At 41.9% G+C, this 15,976-nt stretch overlaps 1 protein-coding gene across 1 annotated transcript; it reads right to left on the minus strand.

Moving 5' to 3' along the window:
• Positions 1–1,120: 1,120 nt before the first annotated feature.
• Positions 1,121–14,709, minus strand: spata1 (spermatogenesis associated 1; the record flags this gene model as incomplete). The annotated part of the gene is made up of 10 exons (XM_084308465.1): positions 14,584–14,709; positions 14,085–14,191; positions 13,429–13,546; positions 13,052–13,105; positions 12,593–12,908; positions 11,497–11,658; positions 9,933–10,058; positions 9,147–9,322; positions 8,195–8,293; positions 1,121–1,270 (listed from the first exon to the last, which is right to left on the minus strand). Exons 1-10 carry the CDS (start codon positions 14,641–14,643, stop codon positions 1,121–1,123), a joined length of 1,368 nt encoding a protein of 455 aa, XP_084164591.1. The 5' UTR covers positions 14,644–14,709.
• Between the last annotated feature and the right edge of the window lie 1,267 nt (positions 14,710–15,976).

Below are 15,976 nucleotides of genomic sequence, written 5' to 3' on the forward strand. Positions count from 1 at the left end.
ATCAATGACTTGTTTGCAGTCAACATTGTCGAAACGGATTGTTTTTTAATCGGTTAATTTCCGTTTTATACCATTTTGAAAAACGATCGTTTCTTGAAAGTTTCAGGAAAATATAAAGATGCTGTGATAAACGCCCTTTACTGGAATATTCTGGAATACACAAAAAACGTTGTAATTTTTCGGCCTATTTATGAATCGTTTTCAAATAAACTAGATTATCGATAGTATATGTGTACTTATGCACGCTAGAGAAGCGAGCTGAAAAATCGAATCTCTTATTTCCTGATCGCACACACACATACACACACACAGGGCACACGCTGATATCTCTGTGAAAAAAGCTCTGATTATCCTAAGACTGGTAAAATAGATTCCTTACCTCAGATCAGATGTTCTCCAAAAAGATTATTCCAATTCCTGATCGCCATTCCAAATATCGATCGTGTTTATTGATCCAATGCTGGGTACTGGAAATATGTATTATACGCTGTTTTGGGGCTCGGAAATGAATCTGATCCTCTCTGGTGGCTTGACCGAGAAGTAAAATGAGGAAGCTGGATTCCCCCCCCCCCATGTGTTTTCATGCAATCCATTCCAAAGGGGTGCAATACCACAGGGAGACGATAGGGGGCGGTATTTTCCCAATGGAGCTCAGAGAGTTTGCAGCACTAACGCGAGACTAGATTGATGAAATATGAATTCAAATCGCTAATAAAAAAACAAACGATATATCGCGTCGTTGGCAATGAACGGTCGACATGAACAAACGACCTATCGCATCGTTGGCATTGAAAGTGTTAATGACGATGTTGATCGATGGATTCCTTGCTCACCACCACTGTTCCTCATAGCTCCAGGTAGTCTGCCACAGACCTGACTGAGGCTCGTGGAGATTTACTACAAGCTCAGTCAGCTCAGTCAGCTTGTACATACAGGAGGAGCGTGACCCCATCGACTTAGTGTTGGTTTGTGGCTAACTTTCGGGGGTTGGTATGGATGGTGGTGAGAAAGGTGAGTGAGAGATAGGGGTCCAAAAATCAGAACTAACCCTCAGGGAAATAAAGTTTAAGATCATTCATTCATTCACATACTTAAACGTGATATTGAATATGATGAATGGTCAGGCATTGGTGCTTTGGGCTGGCGGCCTGTCCCTTGCGGCGGTGTCGAAGCCCAGTGAAGCCATGGGTCCTGAGTGAGACGACTGGCTCTTCTTCTGGGCCAGCTCAGCCCTCAGGGCCCTCAGCTCTGTGGCAGCCTGCTTCCTCAGCTACACATCACACAGGCAGAGGTGGAAAGCAACTTAAGTACTTTTACTCGAGTGCTATAGAGGCTTTTCACTGATTGTTTAGGACGGGTGTCAAACTCATTTTCACAGAGGGCCACATCAGCATTATGGTTGCCCTCAAAGGGCCAAAGACAGTATAAATGTTAATGTAATGTAAAATAAATGTAACTACTCATTTACATATTGTTAAACATGTTGTTTCTGTATTTATTACTTATTCAAGTTATACATATTGCATATGCATTTGCATAGATGTAAAAATATATATGTTAGCTTATGCTATTTTAACAAATAATTTTAGTTTATCAGAACCCCATATTACTCCATCAATCAATGATCAAACCATTCAAGTAAATAACAAAGAAGAATATCATCAAATACAAGCTATGACATTAAGTTTGTTCAAAACCTTTTTGTCACAGTCAAGAGGGGCAGAACTAACACCTGTGAGCTGCAAAGAACACGTGGGACAGATGTAGCAGATGTTACAAAAACAAATGGCTGCACACAACCTTGCAGAGGCCATACATCCAACTAATGGAAGATAGTTTAATTAACTTTAATTAACAGATTGCAGAATGGGTACAGTACAGCTCAATACACACAATTGTTAAGGGGGTGCAGACCAGAGAAAGACTTTCGACTTGTTTACATCAGGGTCCCCCATTTTCAATTCGTAATGAAATTGCTATTATGTGTCTGCATGAACACACAACTGTAACTGTACTCAAAAATAACAAAAAGGGTCTCAGTTCACAACTATATTGGTCAAGTTTTGGGTGGGACTTGTTTGCGTCCCTACAGCTTCTTATTCAATTGAGCGAGATGCTCGGTTATGTCACACAGCCAGCTTGCATCTGACAGTTCAGACAATATTTCTTCAACCCTTTGTTACCTATTCCGCCTGGATATTTTTTGTATTTTGGGCTGTAAAATTGTCAAAGAATGTCTGAGGAGTAAGTGCTTTTGGCTTTTTTCCTTTGTTACTTCATCAATACCTCAGATGTTCAACACACATGTATGTGTAAGAATGTGTAATAACTAAGGCTGTCAAAGCTTTATTAACGCATTAACCCACAATTATTTTAACCGCTATTTTTTAACCCAAGATTAATGTAAACTTTTTTTTGTATTTCTTTTTTTTTAACTAGAGCTCTTGGGGGGCCACATCAAATGACGTGGCGGGCCGCATTTGGCCCGCGGGCCGTGAGTTTGACACCTATGGTTTAGGAGGCCCATTTTCTTTCCATGTTGGAATAAACAACTGTTGAGCATGTTGATATGTATGAAATATATCAACAAAAAAATTATTATTTGATGTCTTATTACTGGATCTTATAAACAAGTCACAGTGGAATGGTAGTTATATGCTTTTCATTTACATTTAGTCATTTAGCTCAGTGCTTCTCAAACTTTTTCTGTCAGGCCCCCCTTTGGCGGACCAAAATATTTTGGGCCCCCTCGCCCCAACAAAATAGTCATGAAATGGGCCATGTTTAAATTTATTGAAATTTATATCGTGACCTTTCAAATTGGCCCTATATTTTGTTTTCAGAGCTGTCATGGATGAAAAGCCAGCTTCACACAGATACTGTATGTGGTGCTGAATGGTATCAACACCTTAACTGCTGCATCATGAGATACTTGGTGGGCCATGAGATGAGATACTTGGTACTCAGCACCACACTCTGAAACTAGCTCTCTAGGTGGTATCAGATGAGATTTCAAAGAGTTCTTCCAAGAGTTTGGATGGAGATGTGTCAGGAAGCTTTGTCTCAATGTTGTCTGTAAAGGTTTTTTTTATCCAGAGTAACTTGGTGATCCTTTTCTGTGTTTTATTAAATAATGATTTTCAGATTTTGAGAAATGGTATTTTCATGGAGAACTGTGCAGCTGCAACAGATAGCACTTTAGTGATCATTTTCTGTAATAATTTTTTTTTTTTTTTTTTTTTATAAATCTCAAGGCCCCCCCTGTCATGCCTCTGCGCGCCCCCTGGGAGGCGTGCCCCCCACTTTGAGAAACACTGATTTAGCTGATGCTTTTATCCAAAGCGACTTACAAGTTCTGTTCTGCATCAAACAGTGCTGAAACGGGTGCTGCAGTATTGAGTGGAGTGCATAGTAGTAAAGACATAATAGTATAGTAGGAGCGAGGAAGAGTGCATCATGATAGTATAAGACAGTAAGAAGCTTAGTTTTCTTAATTTTAGATTTTTTTTTTTTTTTTCTAGGCATTTTCTTGGTGACCAATGGTTGTAGGCAGCCATGTTGGAAGAAAGATCTAAACAAACATTACATGCACACTACAAAGGGTTAACACTTGCACTACCATACTACAGAAGGTTAACCTTTCCCTACCACACTACAGAAGTTAACCTTTCACTACCATACTACAGAAGGTTAACCTTTCACTACCACACTACAGAAGGTTAACCTTTCACTACCACACTACAAAGGGTTAACACTTTCACTACCACACTACAGAAGGTTAACCTTTCACTACCACACTACAAAGGGTTAACACTTTCACTACCACACTACAGAAGGTTAACATTTCACTACCACACTACAGAAGGTTAACACTTTCACTACCACACTACAGAAGGTTAACCTTTCACTGCCACACTACAGAAGGTTAACATTTCACTACCACACTACAGAAGGTTAACACTTTCACTACCACACTACAGAAGGTTAACCTTTCACTACCACACTACAGAAGGTTAACCTTTCACTACCACACTACAGAAGGTTAACCTTTCACTACCACACTACACAGAAGGTTAACCTTTCACTACCACACTACAAAGGGTTAACGCTTTCACTACCACACTACAGAAGGTTAACCTTTCACTACCACACTACAGATGGTTAACCTTTCACTGCCACTACCACACTACAGGAGGTTAACCCTTTCACTACCACACTACAGAAGATTAGCCTTTCACTACCACACTACAGAAGGTTAACATTTCACTACCACACTACAGAAGGTTAACCTTTCACTACCACACTACAGATGGTTAACCTTTCACTACCACACTTCAGAATGTTAACCTTTCACTACCACACTACAGATAGTGTGTGGTAGTGAAAGGGCTAAGTACAGTTTAGAGGCAATTGCATTTTACTTGAATATGACTATTTTGAGGGACTAAATACTTTTACTCTACTTCGTTTCAAAGAAAATATCCTACTTTTTACTCGACTGCATTTGTCTGAACCCTGCAGTTATTATTTACATTAAAGAAATGTGTTTTACACACAAAACAGCTGATAAGTTGATGAACATGATGCAATTTCAAAGTAAAAGCCTGTCAACTTCAAGAGCAAGTAATAGGACCCAGCGTACCTAGATCAAGAACCTTTAAACCTTTAAAGATCAATGCACTGAGAATTCGATGAGGACTTTTACTTTTGCCTAAAGGGATAGTTTGGATTTTTGGACATTAGGTTGTATGGAATACTTGCAAGTAGTGTAGTTGCACCTTAATATTTAAAATTTGTAAACCTTTATTTAAACTCGAAAGGCAACTGAGGTTTCCCTCATTTACAGTCATGTCAAGTGTACATACAGAAATAAGCTAAAGATTTTTTATTTGACAAAGGTTGGAGATCAAGGTTTTAAATGATGCAACAGAGGGGAGAATCTCAAGCTTTAAGGACTGTTGGAGTTCATTCCATGAGTTAGAGGGGAAAATGCAGATGTACCCTGTTCCGAGCAAACTGGACCTTAAGGACCAGCCAGTCACTAGAACAGGTTCCATAGGTTCCAACATTCGATTCCAATAATGATGTAGTATAAGGAGGTAGCTTACCAATAATGATGTAGCATAAGGAGGTAGCTTACTAATAAGGGCCTTAATGATGAACAAATACCAGTGTTTGTTGCGCCTCTATGTCAGAGAGGACCAACCAACCTTCTCATAAAGGACACAGTGATGAGTGTCGTATCTATCATTAGTGATGAATTTGAGGGCAGAGTGATATACAGATTTCAGGGATTTAAGAGTTGAGGCCGCAGCATGCCTATAAATTACATCACCAAGACTGATAAGAAAATATGCAGGCAAAAACTGAACTCTGTAATCCTTGTGTATTTCCATACTTAATTGGAATGGGGCCCAGCTGTGTGACACTGATGCACTGTGTCCCAACATGAATGAAGTATGATTTTAGTTTTTGATGACTGAAGCTTTTGTTTGTTAATGTGTGGATTAACACTTTTTTGTCTCGCAAACCCAATTTTCTGCCCGTCTGACGCTTCCCGACCCGCTTGGGACCGGCCGGCTGGCCAGAACTCTCACCACGGGACTCTGTGAATAAGCTAATGGCAAAAATCCGAACTATTCCTTTAAATAAATAAATTGTATATTTTCTCCGCCACTTGCACATTTATTTAATTTTTTTTTATAAAAGACTAACCATCTTACTTACTGTCTTTTTACTATTATGTACCCTACTATTATGCTACTATTCTTATACTACTACTACTACTACCTATCATGCTAATCAGAATCAGAAAGGTCTTTATTGCCAAGTATACTTTTCACATACAAGGAATTTGCTTTGGACGTTACTGGTGCGACATTAGCGGACAGACATTAACAGACAGATAATACAATAAAGTGATGGAGTAAAATAAAATGAAATATGAGCTATAAGCACAATAGAATAATATATTTGACGTCACTGGTGCGCCGGCTGTTGTGGAGGGGGGGGGGGCATCCGCGGGGGGGGGGGGGACGCTCTCTCATTGACGGTACACTGTGTGAGAAGAGCATTTATGCAGGTGAACACCAGGAAGGCTGCTGGCCCAGATGGTATAACAGGACGCATACTTAAGTCCTGTGCCAACCAGCTTGCCCCAGTGTTCACCGCCATATTTAATCAATCCCTGGCGGAGTCAGTGGTCCCTGCCTGCTTCAAGATGTCTACCATCATCCCTGTACCGAAGAAACCCTCCCCAACATGTCCAAATGACTACAGACCGGTGGCACTCACCTCTGTGGTCATGAAATGTTTTGAGAGGCTGGTCAAGGACCACATTTGTGCCTCCCTCCCCAGTGATATGGACCCTATGCAATTTGCATACAGGACAAACAGGTCCACTGACGACGCGGTCTCCCAGGTACTGCACAGCACCCTCTCCCACCTTGACCGTCAGAAGGGGGGCTATGTGAGACTGTTGTTCATTGACTACAGCTCAGCGTTCAACACCATAGTCCCCACCAGACTGGTGGACAAGCTGATCGAGCTGGGTCTGAGCTCCGCCCTGAGCGCCTGGGTACTGGACTTTCTGAGTGAAAGACCCCAGGCGGGGTGTCAGACCTCCAACACCATCACCCTGAGCATCGGGTCCCCCCAGGGCTGTGTTCTAAGCCCCCTACTGTACTCACTCTACACACACGACTGTGTGGCCAAGTTCAGCTCCAACTCCATAGTGAAGTTCGCAGACGACACGGTGGTGGTGGGGCTGATCTCGGACAACGACGAGAAGGCCTACCGGGAGGAGGTTGAGGTACTGGAAGGCTGGTGCCAGGACAACAGCCTGCTCCTGAACATTGGTAAAACCAAGGAGCTGATCGTGGATTATAGGAGAGGACAGCAGGAGACACACACACCACTGATGATTAACGGGGCTACCGTGGACAGGGTGAGCAGCTTTAAGTACCTGGGGGTCCACATCTCAGAGGATCTGACATGGTCAACACACATAGACACAGTAGTAAAGAAGGCGAAACAGCGCCTCTACCACCTGAGACAGTTAAGGAAGTTCAGAGTATCGGGGAAGATACTCCAGTCCTTCTACTCAGGAGCTGTAGAGAGCATCTTGACTGGAAACATCACTGCCTGGTATGAAAACAGCACGGCACAAGACAAGAAGGCCCTACAGAGAGTGGTGCGCTCAGCCGAGCGTACCACGGGTATTGCACTACCTCCCCTGCAGGTTCTATACAACAAGAGGTGCAAATCCAGAGCCTGCAGGATAATGAAAGACCCTCACCACCCCAATAACAGCCTGTTCCAGCTGCTGAGGTCAGGCAGACGCCTGCGAACCCCAGCTACTAGGACAGAGAGGCTTAGGCTCAGCTTCTTCCCCCAGGCCATCAGAGTCCTGAACAATGAACATTGAGTACCACTGTAACACTTTAGCATGAGCGGGCACACACTCAGGCCGCACGCACCCTCACTTATTGCCAAAAGGAAAGGCCACTTTAAATTAGTATTAGCAACAGTAACAGTGTATTGCACTACTATTACTACTACTGTTAACTGCTAACTGTTACCCGTTATTGCACAAATGTATTGTTACCTGCTACCTGTTATTGCACAATTTTATTGCACAAATTTTTTGTATTGGATTCTATTATATGTTGTACCAATTGCACATCGTTGCGGGCAAGACCACCCGCATTTCATTGTATATCCGTATGCCGTGACAAATAAAATGGCTGTGCAACTGGGCAGATGTGGTCAATTATACAATTATATACACTAGTTAGAATGAAGTAACAATACAGTGGGCAAGTATATAGTCCAGTATGGTGTGTTAATGTAACACAGTGAGGGTCCTGAGCCTTGTTGACGAGGCTCACTGCAGAGGGGAAGAAACTGTTCTTGTGGCGTGAGGTTTTGGCCCTGATGAGCCGCAGCCTCCTGCAAGAGGGGAGTGACTCAAACAGGTTGTGCCCGGGGTGGTAGGTGTCTATACTAGGCTACTATGTACTCAGAGTGTAACACTCAAGCGCTTTGGATAAAAGTGTCAGCTACAGTAAATTACTAAATTGTAGATAAACCTGTCACTTAATTATTTCTTGACTAACGACCAACGTCTTTTTATTATTATTTAGGTTATATAGAGATGGCCTGGAAAGAAATGTGCCTGATAGAAAATGAATACCTTTATTTCTGTCACAAGTTTCATCTTGGCGTCTTCCAGCTTCCTCTTCAGGTTGTCGATCTCGTAGCTCTCAGTCATGATCTGGATGATTAGCTCATTCTGAAATATGATAAATACATGTATGTAGAAGCCTTTCTATTTGTCAGTTACCTGTAGTAGTAAAGACTACGTAAAGCCCCAATCAACGTGTGGTGTGTTCAAATATTGTTGAGGAATTTGATTGGTAAATGGAAAATATCTGTAACTTTTCATTTTACAATTTAACCAATTGTAAATCAGAATACAGAAATGTTTCACATTTTACAGCCACAAAATACAGCGCATACAATTAAAACACTTATCTGCCTATTGTGTCTAGTATTAATCCTTGTGACAAGAGCTCAGTCAATCAACTAGAGAATGAAAACATGTCTCCATTCTTATCTCTCGTCTTTGGTGGGGGGGCTACCCATTTGTTTGGATCACTGATTGGGCCTTTTTAAGTGTATATGCATGCACTACCCACTATAGCATTCTTTGTCAATCTTATTCTGCTATGTATACATGCGTATGTGTAAACAACACTAGTAATTGGAAGAAGTGTGTATGGGGGCAGCAGTGGCTCAGGAGGTAGAGCGGCCATCTGGTATTCTGAAGGTTCCTGGTTCAATTCCAGTTCCTCCCGGAAGCATGTCAAAGTGTCCTTGAGCAAGACACTTAACCCCTAACTGCTCCCGATGAGCAGGTTGGCACCTTGCATAGTTGCCTCCGCCGTCGGTGTGTGAATGTGTGAGTGAATGGGTGAATGTGAGGCATAAGTTGTAAAGCATTTTGGATAAAAGCGCTATATAAATGCAGTCCATTTACCATTTACCATGCACAAATTCATCAAGAGACATTCCTGGTGCATGGAAATGGCAATCAAAGTGACTTGTGAGGACAAACCAATACCAATAATGGATGGAAGACATACTTTAGTGGAACCTCTCCCCTGGCGTCTGGGTTTGCCTCTGTTGTCCCGGGCCTGGAGCTGGTGTAAGAGTTTATTGTAGAACGTCTCCAGTTCCTGACGCAGGTTCTTCAGGGTTTCGTCCAGCGGTGCCGTGGCCTTCTTGGTCTCGAAGTATTTCTTTTTCCACCTATCGCGCGCTTCGAGATGAAAGGAGGAAAGACCTGTGTGACCGACGACGCAAACTGTGCAGAAAATGTGAGCCTTTCACTCGAGGGAAAGAAATAGGCAAAGTGCAAAATCACATCTCTTCTTTGTTCAAAGGCCCAATCCGTGATCTTTTATAAGATAAATTATTCCTTTATTGATCCCCTTGGGGAAATCCGAGGGGGTCATAGCAGCATGGGGGAGGGGGGAGGGGAGGTACAGGTATGGGCAGGGTAATAGTAGAAAGACATAAATGTAGGCGATACAATTATAGTAAATATAAAAATAAGCAGTGTAAACAATATAATTAAGTCTGAATATAAGAATATGAGAAGGTATACATTATACACAAGGTACCCTAACTGGCATGATGTACGTCATACGTTATACGTTGTAGTCCGTGCAGGTTAGGTGGTAAGAGTCAGACACACTTAACGATCAGTGTCCATTAATTTGTGCTAAGCTAGGCTAGCTTGCAACATGATAGCTTCCTACTGAATGCACAGAGAGGAAATTGGTTTCTGTCTCATGTTGGTCACTAATGAAGGCATGTGGTACCTTGGTTCCTGTCTCATGTTGGTCACTAATGAAGGCATGTGGTACCTTGGTTCCTGCGGTGTCTGTTCTGTGCCAGCAGGTCTTTTCCTTTCCTCAGCAGCTCTTGTCTCGTCCACTCAAGTCGCTTTCTCTCCTCCCTCGCCAGTTTGATTTCATCCATCAGCTCATCTCCTAACAGAGAGAAGCCACGTCAGTTACAGTAATGGTGCACTACGCAGTTTAGAGACAAAGGGGATGCGTTTACATTTGCAGAGTCGGCAATTAATTGACAAAACACATTTACCGTGGATATGTAATGATTATTTGTAATGGAATTTTTATTTTGAGTGTCGTGTAAAGCAAACATAAGCGTAGAAGACGATAGCAGGCCCTGCCGTTGTTAACCAGAACAGTGAAAGTCCAGGGAGCCAATCATCCTCCAGGGACAGTTATTTTTATACAGTTAAATTAAGAAAATATACAACCCACTTTTTAGCTGTAACCAGGTCACCCTGTCTGTCGGTTGGTCCATACAAGTGTCCCCACCTTCCAATTTGGCATGGAGGTGTGTGTGTGTGTGTGTGTGTGTGTGTGTGTGTGTGTGTGTGTGTGTGTGGGTGTGGGGGGGGGGTTATGTGTGTGTGTGGTATGTGTGTGTGTGTGTGTGTGTGTGTGTGTGTGTGTGTGTGTGTGTGTGTGTGTGTGTGTGTGTGTGTGTGTGTGTGTGTATGTGTGAAGGAGTGTGTGTGTGTGTGTTCATGCCATTTGGCTAAAAGGGGGGGGGGGGGTAATGGCAGTGGGCTATGGCAAAAAGGTTGCAGCTATTGCTTTGTTGTTTAAAAAAAATTACTTCTCTTGTTTTCTCTCCCAAAGTTGCATAGTGCACCTTTAATGAAAATCAATTAGTGGCAATTCGGAAGACGTTAACCAAAAACGCCAGCTTACTGTTTGTTTGAAAGACTGGGGCAGCTGCTGTTTTATCTGAGTCCAGGGCTGAGTTATGGGCTTGTGGTGGTGGCCTGGTGGACGGCCCTACCGCATGCTCCGGGACCTTCAAATGGCAATAAAGAACAGGCATTCAAAAGAATACTAACAAACATCAAGGCCAATCACACTGGTCCGGGGATTCCAGCTTCTTTGTCGAATACAAAGAGCTCGCCCAGTGAACCACCCGCCTGCTGGCAGTGGAATTTGGAGTCGCGACAAAGACGAGACGTTTACAGGGAGCTGGTCATTTACAATTATACCACACTTCCTTCCCGCCTGTCCAAAAGAAATTAAGAAAATAAACCTGGCTAAATACAAGTAGGCCTACTCCAAAACAACTTTACTTGGAATTTCATAATGAATTTGACAGAAGAAAACACTTGTCTACTTGGTCCCAACTGCAACAACACTGAAGTGAATGTCATAGTATTATTTTGTCATGAATGGTCGGTAACCAACATTTACCGTATTGTTTGGTTTATTCCTGATGACCTTCAGTGTTTGCATGTCTTTTGATTTCCTGAACCTGCAAATAGGACATAATATTATTATCATCATCATCATCATCATCATCATCATCATCATCATCATCATCATAACCAGGATTATTATGTGCTGCTGCAGCTTGTTGTGCTCGCCATACGGCACCTGTCCTGGGGGACGGAGAACCCTGAATCTCTGTCTTCCAGTGACTCCGGTATTCCTGAATCTCTGGCTGCTCTGTTTCTCCCGTAGCTCTGTTTCTCCTTCCTGCCAGCGGTCTCTCCCTCCGCCGGCGACGCCTTCACCTGAGCTGCATCAGTTTCTAAAGTCAGTAGTAGTAGAAATGTAACAACTTGGAGTTGGGATGGATTTCGTTTTTTTCTTTTTTTTAAGTGGCAGCCTGCCCTAAAATTTAAGTTAAATCAAGTTTTGTTTTATCTGTCACATATAAGGCATTATATATCTTATATGTCTTATATATCTTTATATATATGTAACGGTTGTGACAACGTCACCTCAAACGTCGATGCCCTGAGTGGGAGTCGAACCCCGGTCTCCCACGCCGCAGGCAACAACACAGACCACTATACCAAGAGGTGAATCCACTACTTCACAACGTGTCTATCTGTCTTTGAGGATGTGAGAGTGAGTTTAACCCATAGCACCGCTACTCACCCCAGCCCTTCTTGACTGCGCTTCACGATACCATCCGTTACATATATATAATATTGACATTATAGTGAAATGCTTGGTTCTGTAGGAACCTCCTAAGATTGTGCTTCATACAGTAAAAGAGTAAAAGACCAAACACTATACAAAATATACAATAATTATACAAAACTAAACTGTACAAAAATGCAAAAACGAGGTAAAATGTTAGACTTTTTAACATGAATTAGTTTAATTAATAAAAAATGTAAAATGTATAAAATGTTGGCATGAATAGACTAACTTACTGAGATAACAGTCTGAATGTAGGTGAGCGTGTTCATTCTCATTTGTAGGGTCTGTAACGGGCAGAGGGGGGCTGTGACGGTGTGAGCTATGCACTATGAATTGAAAATGGGGGACCCTGATGTAAACAAGACAAACGTCTTTCTCCGGTCTGCATTCCCTTAACAATTGTGTGTATTGAGCCGTACTGTATTGTACCCATTCTGCAATCTGTTAAATAAAGTTTTCATTCATTCATTCATTCATTCATTCATTCATTCAGCTCCTTGGGTGGGGATCCCTGTGTGCCCAGTCGCGCTTACGGGAAGAGAGGGGCTCCTCTTCATTCTCTTCATCTGTAGAACTGTAGCTTTCCTCCTCCACCTCCCCCTCTTCTTCTTCCTCCTCCTCCTCCTCCTCCTCATCGGGGCTGGGGGTGGGAGGTGACTGCTGGGAAGACTGTGAGATCGGGGGGAATTTTACAGGCGCCTTTGTCCCCGTTGTCAGGCTGCACGTTTTGGAGAGGTAATACGCCTGGTGGTCTGAGCAGCTGGGTGCATCTGAAGTGAGAGACTGGGAGGAGCAAACACTGCTGTCGCTCTCAGCCACGGGCAGCAGGTATAGCTCTGGCTGCAGGGCCTGACGGAAGCCATTGACAACATTGGCGGGGGACACCATAACAACGTAAGTTACATCATGAGTCTTATGTAACACATTATGACATATCATTATGTAACATTATTACGACACCGATGGGGGGATGAAAATCTATTTTTACATACATATGGTGGAGCAAATGTTTTCACTTTGAGGTCGCTCTCCTGTTCGCTTTTCACCTGTGTGTGACAGAAGGAGGAGTTAATTAGTGCCAGTGTGCCCCCCACACACACACACACACACACACACACACACACACACACACACACACACACACACACACACACACACACACACACACACACACACACACACACACACACACACACACACACACACACACACACACACACACACACACACACACACACACACACACACACACACACAGCTGTTACTGTACTTGGGTTGTGAACTTGTTAATTAGACTGCCAACATCGCCTAGTGAAGTGCAAGCAGCCAGAACATAGGCCCGGCCACTAGAAGGGCCAGCTGTACTCACCAGTGCCAAACTCCGACCCACACATTTCAGGAAAGAGAATCTGTCTATCCTCCGGTCTGTTCCCAGAAGAATTCCAAGCTCACTTCTCAGAGTCTTTAGGGTAATATCCGGATATACCCTGGCAGAGGTGAAAGGAATTTGTATACACTTTCCACATTCTATACATACCACTGGATCAGTATGGAAAAAACACCTAATATATTAAGCCTTAAGGAGTTAATATATAGAATTATATTGTGAAATAATTTAATGTTAATAAAGTAATAATTGATATAATAACACGAATTGATGTGTACTGTACTTGTTCACAAGACAATAACAACATATTTCAACTTTGAATAGATTAACAAACAGTATCACTATGGGCTAGATCCACAAAGAATATGGATTGCACGGAGCAAGTTGCACCCTTACTTAAAATTCATTATGAATTGAAAATGGGGGACCCTGATGTAAACAAGACGAAAGTCTTTCTCTGGTCTGCATCCCCCTGCAATTGTGTGTATTGAGCCGTACTGTATTGTACCCATTCTGCAATCTGTTAATAAAGTTTTCATTCAATGAATCAATCTGCACGGTGATTGATTGAATGAATGAACATTTTACGTTTGTTTCATGTTGTTTGAAACCTTGAATGAACTCTTCAACATGCTCACCTGATGAACCCAGCCGATATGAAGCTTTCTGTGGCATCAGCAGGCACTTTGTTGAGCTTTCCGTTCCACTGGTCGTCTGGTACATACAGCACATGGAGCTCTACGAACTAAATGTGCGTCAAATAAAGAGAACGTCCGTTTGCTGCTGGTATGTGGTTCCCATATATATATCTATGGAATTTCAGTGTTGCACTAGTTGAAATAAGTAGTTTACACGATATAGTGTTACTTTTATCCCTGGTGGTGAAGTGGTATGTGTTGCTATATATATTGTTTTAACAATAAGATGCATTATCCTAAAACATTTCCTTTGTAAACGTTAATTATGGAACATTTTAATCAACACCCAGGGAATCTATAAAAGTGTCGGTATAGTAGGCTACAAGCTTTTGTAATTCAGGTAACACTGTCTGCACAGCAATGTTGTTAATAAAATAGGTATAATGTAATAAAGTTATATCCTAAACATAAAACATTTTCTGTAATTCTAGCAACATACCTTGCTACTTCTTGGTCGTCTTTTTTTAGGATGCGTGAAAGATTCGCATGAAAATTCCATTATAAATCACATGTAGCCTGTAGGACACACACGTCCCGTTATGTCGTTGATTCGCATCAAGGCTTGTGTTCCTGTGCAGGGGCGGATTTAGGATTGTAGGAGATCCGGGGCTTAGCCCAGATGGGCCCCCCCTTTTTTTTTTTCTCTCTCTTTTTAATTTTTTTTTTTTAATTTTTTTTTTTTTTTTTTTTTTGGGCAGGCAAGGGCTGGTTTGGAGGGGGTCCGGCACGACCCCCTCCATGACAGATTTTTTTTGAATTTAATGAACCTGTACGTGCAATTTCCTGCAATATAGAGCCTTCAATCTTGACCAATAAAGCTGCTCTTTTCACTATAAAACTCAGTTAACCATAACGTAGTTATGGTTAGATTTATATATTGGGGGGGGATATATCATATTTTTCATATAATCAAAAAGTGGTGGAGCAAGATCATACCTTTGCTCCCCCAAGTTCAATAGTGGGAGAGCAGAGATGCTCCAAATGCTCTTATGGCCAGGCGTCTATGATTCACTGATACAAAGTAAAATAGTGCAGTGCAATAAAATAGTTAGTAAAATAGAATAAAATAATGCAATAGTGCATTGCAATAAAATAGTTCGGGAGGCCGGTAAGGAGTGCATTACAGTAGTCGAGTTGGCTTGAAATAAAGGCATGGATCTGGTTTTCAGCGTCCTTTTGATTTATAAATGGCCATACTTTAGCTATGTTTCTAAGGTGGAAGAATTAAGTTTTTGTCAACTTGTTGATTGTGATTTAAAGCTTATGTCTGAGTCTACCATAACACCAAGACTTAACTCACTCAAATACAGTTAGCAGCTGGATAGACCACAGATGGAAATTAGCTTCTGCTAAATCTGGTGCAAACATATTTTCATGTAACAATGATGAATTGTAAAAAATAAAATAAAAATCATTTTTAAATTTTTTTAATTAAAAAAAAAAAAAAATTAAATAGATTCGGGGCTTTTCAGAATACATCCGGGGCTTGAGCCCAGGTAGCCACCCCCTAGCTCCGCCCCTGTTCCTGTGACTGGCCGGCAGAGGAGTGACTGCTAAGTAACAATCTTGTGTAATCAAACAGCAAAGGAGTGTTTTATTAGTAACAAACACTGGTTGCTCCGGGGGCTGATGTGGACAATAGCTTAAATAGGCCTACTTTATATGCGTACTCGCCTGAAATAGCCTATTTGCATTTATAAAAGGTCTTCTTGCGAAACGTCTATTTCAAGGATTTCTATGAACACTCTAAACACTGATTATACGCCATATGTTTATCTAATTACAAAAATATTTGCACTACATCCCTACCTCATCTTTGCATTTTAAAAGCT

The sequence above is a fragment of the Notolepis coatsorum genome (genome assembly GCF_963971535.1).
Source record: "Notolepis coatsorum genome assembly, chromosome: 2".
NCBI classification, from domain to species: domain Eukaryota; kingdom Metazoa; phylum Chordata; class Actinopteri; order Aulopiformes; family Paralepididae; genus Notolepis; species Notolepis coatsorum.